General features: G+C 45.4%; 1 protein-coding gene across 1 annotated transcript; it reads left to right on the top strand.

Annotated features, from left to right (window-relative positions):
• Positions 1-332: 332 nt before the first annotated feature.
• Positions 333-6703, top strand: LOC147600503 (nesprin-3-like). Its single transcript, XM_086748488.1, has 7 exons — positions 333-572; positions 1151-1323; positions 1767-2076; positions 2890-3051; positions 3317-3466; positions 4799-4837; positions 6374-6703. The coding sequence occupies exons 1-7, from the start codon at positions 429-431 to the stop codon at positions 6569-6571; spliced, it is 1176 nt and encodes a 391-aa protein (XP_086604614.1). The 5' UTR covers positions 333-428; the 3' UTR covers positions 6572-6703.
• Positions 6704-15907: the final 9204 nt, after the last annotated feature.

The raw sequence follows: 15907 nt of genomic DNA, 5'->3' as shown, positions 1-15907 counted from the left end.
TGAGGGTTGGGTTATTATCGTTCAGAGACATCGGTTCTAGAGCAGTCATAGTTGGAGAAGGACACAGCTATCCAGGAACCCACTGAAAATAACCGATCTGGAATACACCACAAACTCCAGATTAATCTCACTTGAAGCTCTGAATTAAATCTGGTTACTGTCATGGAGCCTCCCACAATTCCCCACCTTCTTTCTCTTTCCTGCTCTATTGTCCCTTGAGAAAGCTGCAGCATGAATGTGTTCTCTGAGCTTGACTGAATCGTGATATACTGCTACATTTTTTGGTATTGCCATTAGGAAGGAAAACCACAACATCATTAGCTTTTCTTCCTTGCTCCTTTAGGTTGCCTGGAAGGCATTCCTGTTTAGGTCTTAACCAAAACCTAACTCCTTCCCTGCTTCTCACCCTTTCAGCTTCTGTGGATGCAATGACTCAGCAGCTACTGGATGAATTTGTCAGTAGCGTGGAGAATGCAGAAGCTTGGATGAAGGCCATCCAAGAGAGACTGGGGATCACTGACAACACCAAGGGACCTCAATCTGCCCTAGAAGCCAGACTGAGAGAGACTGAGGTAAGGGAAGAGTGATGTTTCAGTTCAGAGGTTGCTGTCACTGCTGCTGTGGTTACAGCAGTTATTGCTGTGAGCTCTGGAGTTTTCCATCAGGAAACCATCAGCTGCCCCTGCTTCCTGAATGTGGTCCTATGTGGATGGGTTTACATCAGTATTCCTTCTAATTTTTCCATCTGCAAAACATGTACAGCCATTGTAGAAAAAGAGGATGGGAACTTGCTTGATTTTAGAAATTCATCATTCTAAAGAATAACAAGTGTCTGTCCTCCTTTCCTGTGTGTACCATATCCACCTCCTGCTTGCTCCTCCTGCCTCCTTTCTGGGCCCGGCTTCCCTGTCTGGCTCACGTCTTTGGACGTGTTTTTGTAGCTAACTTAAAATGTTTTCAAGTGCTATGTGGTTTGCAATTCAGTCCTTTAGGGTGTTTAAGAATAAACAAATCTGAAGAGAAGGTCATATTTTCTGTTCAGGAGAAGCTTTGCAGCAGGGACTTCATAATTCCTGGCTAAAAACAAAGTTTAAATGGCAACAATTACACTTGCTTTCTTTTCATGCTTTCTGTCTTTGTTTTCTCATAGCAAATACGTGCGCTGGAACCAGAAGGCAGCTTGAAACTCGACTTGATTCTGGTGAAAGCAAATGCTGCTCTTTGCAGCATCAGTGAGGAGAAGAAGCGCGAGGTGCTATCTAAACTCAAAGACATTAAAGCCTTGTGGGAAGAGACAGCCATGTACATGACTCACTGCCACAGGTAAGACAAACGTACTCTTGGCACAAGACTGCTCTTTGGTGTGTTGAGGCAGTTGCTTCACACAGTGCTTTCATAAAGTGCTGCCTGCCTTTCCCTGCTGTCTGCACTGCAGATGGCGATCACTGCTAATCCCAGTCCCAGAGCGTGTGGGGGACTGTGTGGGGAGAGAGGGTCGGTGGGACCTCAGTGCTGTCTGCCTCCTTCACAGCCAGCCCACCTCATGGTCTTGGATGATCAGTGTGGCCAGGCACAGGGACCTTGTACAGGAGATTTCCTCCCCAGAGCAGGGAGGACTTGGGAAGTGAAGCTGGACCCTCTGAAGTCAGAGCAGCCTGAAATTGCTGGGAACCTTGTCCTTTGCTTTGAAGGCCTTTTGAGCTTGCCAGTCTCCACTGCTCCCATCATACTTTCATCTAACTCATCCTTCTTGCTCTCCCCAACAGCCGCATCGAGTGGGTCTGGGTGCACTGGAGCGAGTACCTCAAAGCCCAGGATGAGTTTTATGCATGGATTCACAACGTGAGGGTGACCTTGGAGCGTGGCATTGAATTGCAGCTTGGCTTAAAAGAGAAGCAGCGGCAGCTGAGCCGTGCTCAGATTCTGCTCAACGATGTCTTAGATCGCTCAGTCCTGCTGGAAAGGCTGCTAGAGGAAGCTGCTTTCTTGTTCAGGAGGGTAGGTGACCCCAGCGTTGATGAGGACGTTCAGAAGAAGATGAAGCTGGAATACGAAGGACTCAAGCAAGAAGCTCAGGTACGCCTGTAAAGAGTGGGCAGTGTTCAGATCTCTTCACTTCAGCTGACCAACAAGAACAGTCAGACCAAATGTGGCTCAGCCTTGTTGTGAGGGGTGCCAGACTGGACCGGTGGGAGGCGACTCATGATGTGCAGGCCCTCGTAGGATCAGGGATTGTTGGTTATAGTGTACACACACAGTAACTTGGGAATTGAAGCCTGCTTCCCATCAGCTTAACTTTGCTTCCAGGGTCTGTGGTACCACCGCAGGATAGTTTCTGACCTGCTAATTGAGTCAGTATGAAAGTTCCTCGGCTGTATGATTTCTAGGGATACCTTGAAGTGGATGGTCACTTTCTGTACAGCTTGTTGAAAAAAATGAACACTTTGAAACAATTTGCGTGCCCCTAGCAGAGTCTCTATTACTCTCCTTTCGAGAGATGGGTAAAGTCAATCAGTCGTGTGCTCGTCTTTATTTGAAACCAGCATGGGGAACGTAACTGCTTGTCTCCCAAAGCAAAAACTAGGAACAGACTTCTGTCTCATTTTCTTTTTCTAGTGAGAGAATGGGAAGCTTTGGAAAAGAGAGGCTAGGAATTCACTGGAGAGGAGCTTGCACTTGGTCTCCTCAGACAGTAGCCATGGAGAGCCTGGACACAGAATTTGTACTTTTGTGTCCTGTTTCTTCAGGTGAACTGTGAATTGCCGTGGAGGGCAACTGCTACTGGGGCTCCTGGAAGGGGATTCTTGTTTATAACTTCTGGGTTGCAGTGTAAAGGAAAAAGGGCCAGATAAGCACTGTCCTCACAGCTTCTGATGTCTTTTGTTACAGAGCAGAGTGACACTGCTTGAAAAGATAACCAAGGAACATGAGCGGTACAGCGCTAAATTCAACCAGTTTCAATCGTGGCTGAATGGTGTGACAGCAAGATTAAACTGCTGCACTGGACAAGCAACCAAGTCTTCAGCAGAGGACAAGTTAAAGGCCCTGAAGGTCCTTAAACGATATCATTCTGACAAGAAGCCAGGATTGTGTCTTCTCCATGCCCGTATATGTTTCTCAAACCACACAAGGGTGTACTAGAGGAAATAATTACACAAAGAATTGTAACGTGGGGTAGGGGAGAAGAGTTGTATCAGGTCTTAAACCTGTTAGCACATAGCGTTCTCCCATCTGCAGCACGAGTCACAGGCTAGTGACTTCCAAAGTGGGGCCATCTTGAATTCTGAGTTGCTGCTGACCTTGTCTTTGCCTGCAGAAGCTGCAGTCTTGTGTGCCTAAAGGTCAGCGTCTCTTTGAGGACCTTCTTCGTCTCCATCCTGTCATTGGAAACTCTGAAGATCTGGAGGACCTGCGTTACCGATGGATGCTCTTCAAATCTGAACTGAAGGAGTCCATGAGTTCACCGGTAGGTGACAGCACTCAATTCACAGTTGCTAATCTCTGCCGTTGCTCTTTTAGGTTTCTTCCCATTACAGGTTGTAATTCAAGAGTATGTGTGTGTGCCTGCTGAATTAAACACCTCCCTTAGTGAATGCCAGCAAAGACAGAACAAACATAGCCGTATATTTATAAATACAAGCACAAATATTCCGGTATTAAAGTAAGAGTCGTGCGCAATGTTGTAAGCTATGCTAGGAATAGTTCTCAAAAAGGAAAGTTCCAAAGAGAAGAGCATTTGGCTGTTGCCAAAGATGCATGCAGTTGGGGACTGGGAGGTGTTTGTGTGTGTGAATATTTTGGATGTCCACCTAGTTCTGGGCCCATGGATTTCTAGTTTTTTGCCCTTTCTCCACACAACATTCTCCATTGAATTATTTTTTCAACTGTTCCTGCAGTAAGAATATATTTAGTGTTCCTTATTTGTGTCTGCTGCTGTGAGACAGTGATCAGAACAGCCACTGACTGAACTCAGAAGGACAGAAGGACCTGGTCCTTTTTGAGATGGTCTTTACAGGCTAAGGATTTGGAATGAAATAAAGAAGAGGTATTTTAATGCAAGAACCAAATGGTTTAAGAAGTTACTGAGTTGTTGTATATCAGACATGCTAAAGATGGCAGAATTCATCCTCATTTCTAAGACCCTCCAAGGCATGCTAAAGATATTCCCATGTTGCTAGCATAAACATACGTAATTGAGATTTTTCTAGCTGAACTACTTACATTCTGTGTTCAAGATACCTTGATCAGAGGATTAGACTGAACAGGTGTGCATTTGGTCCTTTCTGTACGCAAGTGCTTTGGAAGGTATCTGAACTCGAACACCTAAAATTTGAGGCACTGGAAAATGTTCTGCTTTGGGAAACCTTGACTTCAAATCCAAAGCTGACTTAGAATACAAATCCTTTCAAGTGCATGGAGAGTAAGCATGACCTCTATTAATGAAGAGCATATTTCTAAGAGGTTTTTTTTGCCTTTGATTGTAATGAGGTATGCTTCGTTGACCAAAACCTTGTGTAAGCATAAATATAGACACTAGGTGTCAGGAAAGCCAAAGCTATTGCTGCGAGGACTGCTCATCTGATGCAAATGCTCAAGAAGCTGAGAACTTTTCAGCTTTCTGCCTAGTCTGTGTTAAAAAGCTCATTACAAAAGATCTCCTGCTGGTTCACTCTATCCAGGTGACCATGAATTTGAAAGAAACGTCCCCTGTGAGGTGAATAGTCATTTACAGGCTCCACTCTTCAATGGCATCTCAAGTCCGTGCTTTTTTTATTGCTTTTTTTTCCCTTTTGAACAGAGTCCTGGAGCTTTGAAAGAACTGGACAAATTCAGAAAGGTACGACAGTTTCCTATCATTAAGCTAAAACTTGTTTAGCAGACATTTTGCAGATAATTATTTTAAATTAGAATCATAGAATAGTTTGAGTTGGAAAGGACTTTTAAAGGTCATCCAGTCCAACCTCCCTGCAACGAGCAGGGACAGCTCCAACTCAACCTGCCGACTCATGTTGAGCTTCTCATCCACTAGTACCTGCAAGTCCTTCTCCTCAGGGCTGCTCTTGATCCACTCTCTGCCCAGAGACTCTGTCTGTGCTTGGGATTGCCCTGACCCACATGCAGGACCTTGCACTTGGCCTTGTTGAACTTCATGAGGTTTGCCCAGGCCCACCTCTCTTAAACTTTTCCAAAGATTCTTGAGATTCATTTGCTTATTAAGAGCCTCTCTTCAAGAAGGAGTATTCTCTCCAGATTTGAAAAGGAAAAATATTACAGAGTTTTTACTTTTGAGCTATGCTTACTGTTTCTCTAGAAGCCAAATATCCATCTCCTGGGAAGTAAGGGAACTCAATTTGTAGACATCTACATGCTATAGTAACTTACTTCATTTTTCAAAGGACACTAAGGAAGAACTCAAATCTCTCTCTAAAGATTTTAGGGCCCAAGTGCCTAAAACAATTTGGAAACTGGGACTTGTAATTCTTTAGACACTTCTGGAAAAAATGGCTTGGGATCATTCGGCCCACCTTCTTTCTCATGCAGAAAAGCAGAGAAAGTCAAGAGGTTTGTCTGATGTTATTAGATGAATCCCTGTTGTAAGCAGCAGAATTCCTCCTGTGAAGGGTTTTCTTTTGGAAGTGATGGCATAAGAAACAGAAGCAGTACAGGAGATGAGAAGGAGAAGCTTGAAGGAATCAAAATGCTGCCAGTTTCTTATGAAATCCAAGCAGCATTTCTGATCCCATTTCCAAGACTCTCTCCTCATGCCGATGAGATATTCCTCTGGTACTCCAATGTGGAGTAGCATCTCCAGTATTTTTCCCCAGCAAAATCCTGACCAATTTAAGGTAGTTCTCACACATCCCCTGAATAGTTTTGGCTGCAGTTCAGCCTTCCTTGAAAGCCCCAAAGAGCTTCTGTTCTTGCCTGTCCGGCTCAGCATTAAGTGTTCGGTACTCCTGGTCATTCAGTAAAATGCAAATGATACTCAAACGACGTATGGTGACTGCTGAAGTCCCAGGAAAGTTTATCCTTGACAGTATTGCTCTTAAGTACAAAATATATTTATTGGAACAGCTCGCATTGCTTGTGAGTGTATTTAAAACTGGTGGAGTATTCCTATGTTTTTAACTGGATTCAGTTAAATTTAATGAGCGGCTCAGCCGCTCACAGCTGGTCACGCACTCCCCCCACAGTGGGATGTGAGGGAGAACAGGAAGGGTAAAAGTGAGAAAACTCGAGGCTTCTTACATGAAGGAAGCAAAGGAAAACACCATGGGTTGTTCTGCCCCTCTGCCTGGCAGTTTGATGTCACTGAAATGTACCTCCCCAGGCCTTTATTGTTCTGAGTTGCTCTTCGGTTTGTGTTTTTCAGGAGCGCTCTGGAGACACACGCTCATTCCTGCATCGAGTGTGCTGGGCAGCACTACCGTTGCAACTGCTTCTCTTGCTCCTCCTGCTCCTGGCCTTCCTCCTGCCCATGGCAGAGGAGACCGACAGCTGCATGCGGGCCAACAACTTTGCTCGCTCCTTCAACCTGGTGCTGAGATACACAGGCCCGCCTCCAACCTGACTTCTTGGCACGGCCCGAGGTGACTCTCAGAAAGACACACTCTTTGTTTTTAGCAATTGTAAGTGTAGATTTTAGGGCTCCTAACAAGGCCATCTTATAAACTGGATAGGTCACATAAATGCAACATAAGATTAGTCCAGGTAATTAGTCAGGTATTTGAGCAAAATTCATATTTTTACAATATTTTATTATTATATTTAGAATGTATATATAGAGATGATGAATGTGTATGTATGTACATATATCTATATAAAAATGTGCGTCTGTGGTCAAACTAACACCCACCATTCACTCATCCACTGTTTCAGGATAATCCTCTAATGTTTCCGTTTCTACCATCTTTCAGCAAGGAATACTGAATGATGGTTTTCTTGTGGGGTTTTTTGGGTGTTTTTTAAAATGAGGTTCTTGTTCTTTACAACTGAAGTCAGAGCAAGGAGGAGAAAATGTGGGCATGCACCAAAGTGCAAACTGGAGAGCAGGTAGAGTAGAATCATGTTTGAATTTATTACCATTTTTCTTTTCCAATTACTGTGGTCTCCAGCCCACCTGAATCAGGAAAGGTAGAATATAGTAGAAGGAAAGCTGAGGAAAAAAAAATATTTTTTTTTAGTATCTCTATAGCAGGAGAGCTTTGAAAATCAGGTCCTAATTTTCTGAACAAATTTGTAAGCACTGAATAAAACCTTGTATCAGTGATCTTGTCTGTAAAAAGCAGTGGGATTTTTTTGCTTGTGTATTTTTGGGATTTGTTGGCTTTTGGTCCTGAGATGATTTTATTTTAATGCTTTGTTAAACTGATGTAATCTGATGTACCAAAGACAGGCAAGGACAGAGTTCTGTATACTCTAAGCTCTAAGATGAGGACAACTTGTATTTTATTTACCTAACCTTATGCCTGATTTATCAAATTTTTGAATGTACATTTTAACATTGCCTTTTAATGTAAAAGCAATTCTCACTTTACTGTGATGAAACCATTCTTAGTGGTGTTTTACCTAGTTGACTCCTGAGAGAAAGGTAATTCCTAAAACTTTGTGCCATTTCTCAGAGCTATGCCTTGTTGTCTCATGGCTTTAGCCAGAGTAGTAATCATGCAAAAAAAAAGTTAACAGAAGAAACGGTGTCTTTTCCCATCCTGGCTGTGTTGCAGGAGGAACTTGTCCTGCAGTATCCACTTGTATCAATGTGGTATATTCAGTGTTGTTTTCAAAAAACGTTTCAAAATATGATTAAACCTGTTGTGCAGGTAAATTATTTAGTAGTTGACAGACTGAAAGAGGAAGTCATAATTCTTTAACAGAGCCATAAAGGTTTTGCTAAAGAAGCAAACGTGGGTAGAACAGGGAGTCGTAGTAGGAAGGAGCTCATTGTAGGCAGACAACAAGGGAGAACAGGCAGATGTGAAAGAAGACTCGCTGAAGATAGAGAACAGAGGTGTCCAACGATTTGTAAAGCCTTAAAAGAGAAGTCCTGATGAGCAGAGAGGACAAGAATAGAGGCTCCGAGGAGGAAGCATCATAGAATGATAGAATCATTAGGGTTGGAAGGGACCTTTAAAGGTCATCTAGTCCAACCCCCCTGCAAGGAGCAGGGACAGCTCCAACAAGGTCAGGTTGCTCAGAGCCCTGTTCAGCCTTGCCTTGAATGTTTCCAGGGATGGGGCATTGTTCTGGTTTTGTTAGTGAGGGGGGGCCTAAGGTGGCAGCTTCTGTAGGAAACTGCTAGAAGTCGCTCCCCTTTGTTCAGTGGACTCGGCCGGGCCTAGGGCGGACCCGCTGCTGGCCAAGGCCGAGCCGATTGGTAGCAGAATGTCCCGTGATAACGCCTCTGCGATAACGTATTTAAGTAGGGGAAAACAGGAAAAAGAGGAGGAGAAGATGTGAAGCAGCTGAGCGGGGGCAGAGGCGCAGAGGGGGAGGCGCAGGCCTCATGGGCCTTGCAGGCCTCACCCTCTAGCCTCCCGCCGGGCAGCCGACTGGGCCCAATTCGGCCTGGCCTGGCTGCAAGAAGTGGAGAGGAGATGAGAAGTGAATAAGATATAAAAAGGATCCTGAGAGACGTCTGCCAGCCTGTTGTGAGGAACGGCTGCAGACGCCAAGGTCAGTGAAGAAGAAGGGGGAGGAGTAATATGGCTCCTGGCCAAGATTCCTCTGCAACTCGTGGTGAAGACCATGGTGGAGCGGGTTGTCCCCCTGCAGCCCATGGAGGTCCACGGAGGGGCAGAGATCCACCTGCAGCCCGTGGAGGACCCCACGCCAGAGCAGGTGGAGGCCTGAAGGAGGCTGTGGCCTGTGGAGGGCCCGCTGGGGCAGCTGTTCTGGAGGGACTGCACCCGTGGAAGAGATGACCCACGCCGGAGCAGTTACATGAAGGACTGTGGCCCGTGGGAGGGACCCCACGCTGGAGCAGAGGTGTTATACGAGGAGTTCTTCCCCGACGATGATACAGCGGTGTAAAACAACGCGTGATGATCTGACCGCGACCCCCATTCCCTTCCCCCCCCCCGTGCCGCTCGGGAGGGGAAGGTAGTAGAGATAATGTTAAGCCCGGGAAGAGGGAGGGGTGGGGGGGAGGTTATCTTGTTCCCTGTCTCATTCTCCTGCTAATTTTAGAAATAAATGAATAGTTTTCCCCAAGTCGAGTCTGTTTTGCCCGTGATGGTAACTTTAAGGATTTCTCCCCGTCCTTATCTCAAACCTTGAGCTGTTTTTTCTTATATCATCTCCTCCTATTCTCTCGGAGGGTGGGGGGAGCGAGAGACAGACCGTGTAGTCTGGTCCTGATCAGGGCTGAACTACGACAGGCATCCACCACCTCTCTGGGCAACCTGTGCCAGTGCTCCACCACCCTCATTGTAAAAAAAAAATTTCCTAATATCTACTCTAAATCTACCTTCCTCTATTTTGAACCCATTACCCCTTGTCCTGTCACAACAGGCCCTACTGAACAGTCTCTCCCCGTCTTTCCTATAAGCCCCCTTTAGGTACTGGAAGGCCACTGTAAGGCCTCCCCGGAGCCTCCTCTTCTCCAGGCTGAACAGCCCCAACTCTCTCAGCCTGTCCTCATCGGAGAGGTGCTCCAGCCCTCTGATCACCTTCAGGGACTAAAACCTGCCTCTCAGAAGGTAAGAGAAGAGGTCTGGAGAGCAGAGAGAGACGGGCTGAAAGCAGAAATGCGAGGAGAGAGGATGTACTCTGGGCAATAAGTAAGACATTCACACCTAAATGCAAAGTGAAGGTAAGGCCTGTGATTTTTTTCATGAGGGAGCCAGATGGAGAGGAGCTACAATTCATCAGAGAATGAGGCAAAGTAATTCCTTTTCTGCAATGGTTCTCTCTGGTGGCTGAGGGCATACCTCCTCCTCTCCCCGATTCACTGTTCAAGAATCATGCACATTCCCGCAATGCTCCTCTAAACATTGCTGCCAGCCCTGAGGGAAGAAGCCCCTGTGGCTGCACAGCAAGGAGATAATAATCACACACATCTCCATTTCACATTAGATGTTCCAGTAGAAAAGAAGTGTAGGGGAAGAGAGACAGTAACAAAACCTGCTGCATGTGCTTGTGTACATGTGGACCTGTGCATGCACTTTTCTGTGGCGTAGCTACATTGCACCTCTCTGAGTTTTACTGAGCCGTTCCAGCTGATGAAAGTAAAATGCCAGTGAGAAAGTAAAAATATTGAGGAATAATATAGCCACGAGAGAAAATCAGCAGGGAGATAGACAATTTTTCTTGTATGAAAGCACAAAATCTCACATTAGATTTCTTACAGCCTTTCTGATCTGGATGATTTTTATGGGGTCACAAATGCATTTGACGCCACAGGAGTATGCAAGGCCGGGGGGGGAATTTCTGCACAGAGGACCATAACAGAACAACTGCATCATCATCCTATTTTTTAGTGCTGTGGTAGGTTGGTTTGCCAAAAACCTAGGATTCACAAAACAGATAAGCATCCACAACTGAGGGCTTGCACTACTTCACTCTAAGTACCACTCTCAGAGCGTGCTAAAGCCCTCTAAAATAGATGGAATATGTTTGAGCTTGTAAACTGCGCATCTGGTTCAGGCCACGCAGCCTGTACTGCATGCAGATACCCAGCCCGTTCGCAGGCCAGAGCTCTTGTGCCTCTCTCCAGGCTCTTGGGCCTGCACTACTGGACCCAGGAGCTGACTGACCATATTAAGGACCCTTCGGTGTTGAAGGCCAAATCCTGCACTCTCGTGCCCATGCATTCAAGTAAGAAGGCATACTTCAAACTGAGCCTTTGGAGTGAAAGCAAGCCTAATTGTAAATTGTAATGGATTCTGTAGCCAGATGCTTTCGGCAGCATTTTCCATGACTGCAATGCAGTGAGGTAGAAAACTGCTGTTGTGTCACACGTCTGTTAACAGCCCTTTCCCTGATTGCAGCTAGCAATTTAGATTGTATTAAATATTATTTGTATATGCCATCTGCAGAAATCTCTGTATGAAAAACATATTCAGTTCTATGCCCACACCTTAAAAATGTCATATTCCCCTGTTAGCACAGGATCTCCAGAGCAATCGTCATTTCCTCCAAGTACCAGCTTGTTTGCCCTGCCTGAGATACTTACTGAACTCAAACATTTGAGGCTGAAAAGAAAGGTACTAGCCTAACTCATAAAAACACCTACCGGTCACTGGATAATTTGCAGAGCTTTTAGAATGGCTTTCTGCTTCTCCTCAATCCTTTTCGTTAGGGTAGTCGAAGACCTCAGAGAGAAGAAATGTCTCCAAGAAATGGCCATCACTAGATAGGCAGTTGGTAATCTCTGCACATCAGAAGAAATAGCGTCTTCTCTTTAGTTGCTCAGGAGTTTGCTCCACCTGATCTCTTCTTCAGTGTTAAATAGGAAATGTTTGACTTTGATACGCGTGCATTCACATCTCATTAGGACCTCAGAGACTGGACAAGTGAGTTGATATACAGGAATTCTTTTAAATTGTGTCGACAAGAGAGTACACAGTCATCTTTTCTCAAGAAAAAATAAAGCTGCTGTATGGCAGAGATTCCCACAGCAAACAAAACCTTTTGGAATAACTGAAGCTTACACACTGAAATTAAACAGGAGAAACAGTGTTGCCTTTTGTGCTGGTCTAAATACCCCAATAAACACGTTTGCCAGGCATCGTAGGTGTCTTTCAGATCATAGATTGCGTACCCAGCTGGCTGTAAGAACTGCTTTTGGAGCCCTGACTCTCCGTTGGACAGTGTCAGTTGCTAGTCTGCAGCTGAAAACCCGCGTTTGCCCCAAGAACTGCATCAGCGTCTTCCAGAGCCGCTGGGGGCTGACAGGGACATTCTCAGTGGCTCTCAGATCACTGACCTGCTCTAAGCCGTTACAAGTTCATTGCATTAATCTATCTGTCAGTGGTTGGCAACTCTCAGAAACTAGTTTATTAAAACACTGAAGATAGCATTGTTGGTACAGGCATCAACGATTCATTCAGAAACCAATCTTATTATTTTTGCCACGTTTAAACATAATTATCTATTGGTTATACTGCATTATAAACAGATCAGTCATAGGTGCTGGGTCACTGTGTAGAAAGTTTTGGGCTTTTTGACTTGCACACGGATGTTTAAGAATTGTGGTTCATGTTGCGCTTGCTCAATGGTAAAATGAAAAAAAACCCAAAGATTCTTGAATGTAGCAGATGGAATAATCCATCATACAGTTGATTTTTAAAAATTATTTCTTGTCTATCCAATGTGAAATATGACTGTGTGTCTACCAGAGAGATATCAGTAGATCTGTAAAGAAAAGGAATGTGTGTCAGGAATGTAACAATCCAAGGAGTAGCCTAAATGGCACCTCTGTTACGTAACCTACTTCAGCCAGTGCCAGATTTGAGTTCATTGTACCTGTGAGCTATCCACCCTCCTCCTAGTAAACCGTGGGTGAGACGAAGGTGAAGGTACAACATGTCCTCAGTGGAAGCAGCAGGAGACCTTGATGCAAGAGATGAAGATGGAGGTTTGGATAATGAGAGCGGCCCTGGACTCAGGACACAGGAGCAAGGGTTTGCCGTCCTGGTCCACCAGACATAATTTTGACACTGGCCGTCAGCAATGTGCAGTTTCTCATCCCTGACTGTGGAAGGAGGCTCTCCTCAGGGCGATTCACTCTAGCTGAGATCTGAGCCTTGAGAGTGGATTGATTTTTCTTTTCATTAAATACAGAAGAAACTGCTAAATGAACCCCCTCAGTGACAGATTAATGGTAGGTGGTAGGCGCTGATGCTCCAGGAAAAGATGCAGGAGATGCTATTGGAGATAGGAAGCTAGACATGAAGGTCTCTGCTCAATCCTTAGGAATTCATTCTAGAACTGAAGGAGGAGGGTTTCTGTTCCTTTGCAAGTAAGCGCCAGGTGTTGCCTTAGTGTTCTGGGTTTGGGGGGCGAGCCTGTTCAGTGCCTTAGTGAACACCAGTGGCTTTCTGGCTTCAGAGCCATTGACAGCAGTGAGTTCCACATCCTTCTTACAAGTGGGTGAAAAAGGTATTCCCCTGAATCGGTTTTGAATCAGAAACCTTTTGTTTGGAGGGCGGCGCTTGTTTGATTTTCCTTCCGTGGCCCCTGTGTGTTGCATCCAAGGAAGCAGAAAGACCAGTGCTGCCCTCTCCAGACCAGGCTTTGTCTTTCCTTCTTTTATCAGAGCACAGGAGCCTCAGCTTCCTCTCTTTCCTGAAGTAAATAATCCAAGCAGTTTCTGTGTCTTTTCGTGTAATAGCTCTTCCATGCCCTTCATCATGTCTGTCACCTTTCTCTTAACTGTTTCCAGTGCCAGTTCTTCCTCCATATGTAGAGCAAAAAATCTGGTCCTTTTCCCCCGTTACAGTTCCTCCTGCAGCCGCTCTGCCTGTTTCTGCTGCCCCCTGCGTCAAAACAGCCTCCATCATGATCTGAGGGGACTCTGGTCCTTGCCAGCCACCTCTTCCAAGTCTCCTGGCCATGTCCTGCCCTCATCCACCTCCGTGTTGGCTCAGGGACTGCCCTTAATATTCACCTCTGCAGATGGGAGTGCGAGGGTGTCGCTTAATTAATTATTAATAATGAAAGCCTTGCCATTAGCATTGTTCCGAGCCTGCCCAGACCCTTTTCTCTCTCAGCAGGTTCTGATGAGTAATCCAATTACTGCCTGCAGAAAATTGCCCCTTGATCAGTGAGGAGGGCTGGACTTTCAGTTTCAGCTCCATTATCCTCACGTTGTCGCTGCCTGTATCAGCGCTGCCGTGTGCTGCTGGGCCCGGGGCTGTGCGCTCCGGGGTGTGTGCCCTTGAGCTGCCCGGAGGGTTTGAGTGTCGCTGTTATTCACCCTAGTAAGCCAGGACCCCCCTTTGAGCTGGCGAATAAAAAGAAGGAAAAAAAAAGAAAAAGATCCCTTTTACCAAACTGATTTCACAACTCGTTTATCAAGCCCTCTAGCAAAGCATTTATTTTGGCTCCTTTTTGCTCCATCAGAAGCTGTCTGTTACCAGGGAGAGGTGAATTTGGAGAGGCTGGAGGCTGAAGGCAGGCTGCGGTGTCAGGCAGCCTCACCAGCGCTCTGCCGGGAGGCCTCCAGCTGGAATTCAGGGGCAGGAGCTGTTGTTTTTCCTGAAGTGACTCCCGCCTTCAAAATCAAATTCTTTCTTTTGTCAAGTCCAATAAGCATGGAACACCACAGGCTTGGTTTCAGCACAGATGTGAGTGAATGCCTCTGTACGGCACTTTCCGTTGCCATGAAATGGATATGTGTGTGTGCGTATATGTAATGGGGAGTGTAATTATTGTTCTACTTCAAGAAAGGTGACATTCCACTTCAAAGTAACTTTCAAGTGTGGCTTTTAAAAGAAATGGTGTCTCAAAAGGAAGCTGGAAGAGTTTAGAGGTATGTGTTTTAATGAGCTTTAATGAGCTGTAATACGCTGTCAATTAGGGCTTCAGACTCTATGGCAGAAAGCACCCAAGATGATTTTCCCATCACCTTCCCGGGTCAGACCCTGTAAGAATTTAACCTGGGAGTCACAGCCTGAGCCTGAAGATGTCTGGATGCTGCATGTACTAACTGTGCGTCTGTCCTCAAACGCCAGCCTCCACTTTGTACACGTGCTTGACTGGAAGGCAAAAGACAAACCTTTGTCTTGCTCCAAGACCCTGACGGTCATTTTGGTCTCAGGAGATGTATTCTGTTAGATCAGGATCACTCTTTCCATTTTTTTTCCTTTTACTTTGTGCTAATTGAGTTTGTTGGGTGATTCCAGGGTGGCCCACTGCACCTGCCCAGCCTCAGAGCTTCCCTTCCAGCAACATACCTCCTTCTCATTCGTTTACTTGGCTGTACTGGACCACTCTGGAGCAATTACACAAGCAGTAACACGGGTGCTGCATTTTTCTGTCGGTGCCTTTGGTAAGACGCAGCACTCCATTGACCTTGAAAAGTGGTAGGAGGCCCAGAAGCTGCATTGTTCTTTGCTAACAGTATCTCCCATGTACAGTGCTTCTACAGGGGACCTGTCCTCACTTCGCAAAGCAGCTGGCTGTCTCGGGCCCAGTTTAATTACCAAGGCTGGATTAGGAACAGGCTTGGATCTCTTCTCCAACACTCCATCCATCTTGCTTCCATCCGTTTTTCTGCTTTTGTTCGGTTTTAAGCTAATAGAAGGTTAAAAAGAATGTGCCAAGACTCCCGTAGAAAGTAAATATCCCATCTATTTCACAAAGATTCCATTAAAGTTAAGGGATTTACTCTCACATTGAACAGAATCAGTGAAAATTTCTAATTGTTGCATTAAAAAGTTATCAAGAACAGCCTGGACTGAAGTTTCTGCAATCAAATTGTTCTCTGCTTTTAATGTAAACATCAGCGAATATTGAGGTCCATTTTGCCACCTCCTGTTTGAAGTGACCTGGAACTAAAATGTGAATGCTCTCAAACAAGAGATCTGTTGATGGGGAATCTAAATTTCTCCACTATGTCCCTGTTAGATCACCCATATCTGGCAGGGGAAATCTGAGGCAGTCCACAAGAGAAACTCATATTGTGAAGGGTTTTAAAATTCTTCAGAGCTCCTAGCCACTTCCAAAGGTTGGTAGTGGGATCAGAAACCTTCCCGTGAACCCTGTGCATTTTGCATTTGAGATCCTGGCTTGAGTTCAGGACCCCGCCTCAGCTTCTTGTAAACGGTAATATTCAAGTAGAACAAAAACCTTGGGGTCAATTACAGCATGACCATCTCTCCTTGTTTATGTATCGGAGCTGATAGCAGCGTCTGTAATAATAATCTGTGTTTCTACGAGTGCTGGTCAATGTGACAGCTGGGTA

Source organism: Chlamydotis macqueenii, chromosome 5 (assembly GCF_036417535.1).
Source record: "Chlamydotis macqueenii isolate bChlMac1 chromosome 5, bChlMac1.mat, whole genome shotgun sequence".
NCBI classification, from domain to species: Eukaryota; Metazoa; Chordata; class Aves; order Otidiformes; family Otididae; genus Chlamydotis; species Chlamydotis macqueenii.
This window is presented reverse-complemented; position numbering and strand designations above follow the sequence as displayed.

What these genes read in the sequence shown, in the direction of transcription:
- LOC147600503 (XM_086748488.1), top strand. Translation starts at nt 429, where the DNA reads ATGACTCAGCAGCTACTGGATGAATTTGTCAGTAGCGTGGAGAATGCA. An exon ending in ACAAGTTAAAGGCCCTGAAG is followed by an intron (nt 3,052 to 3,316) that starts GTCCTTAAACGA and finishes CTTTGCCTGCAG; the next exon opens with AAGCTGCAGTCTTGTGTGCC. An exon ending in AACTGGACAAATTCAGAAAG is followed by an intron (nt 4,838 to 6,373) that starts GTACGACAGTTT and finishes TGTGTTTTTCAG; the next exon opens with GAGCGCTCTGGAGACACACG.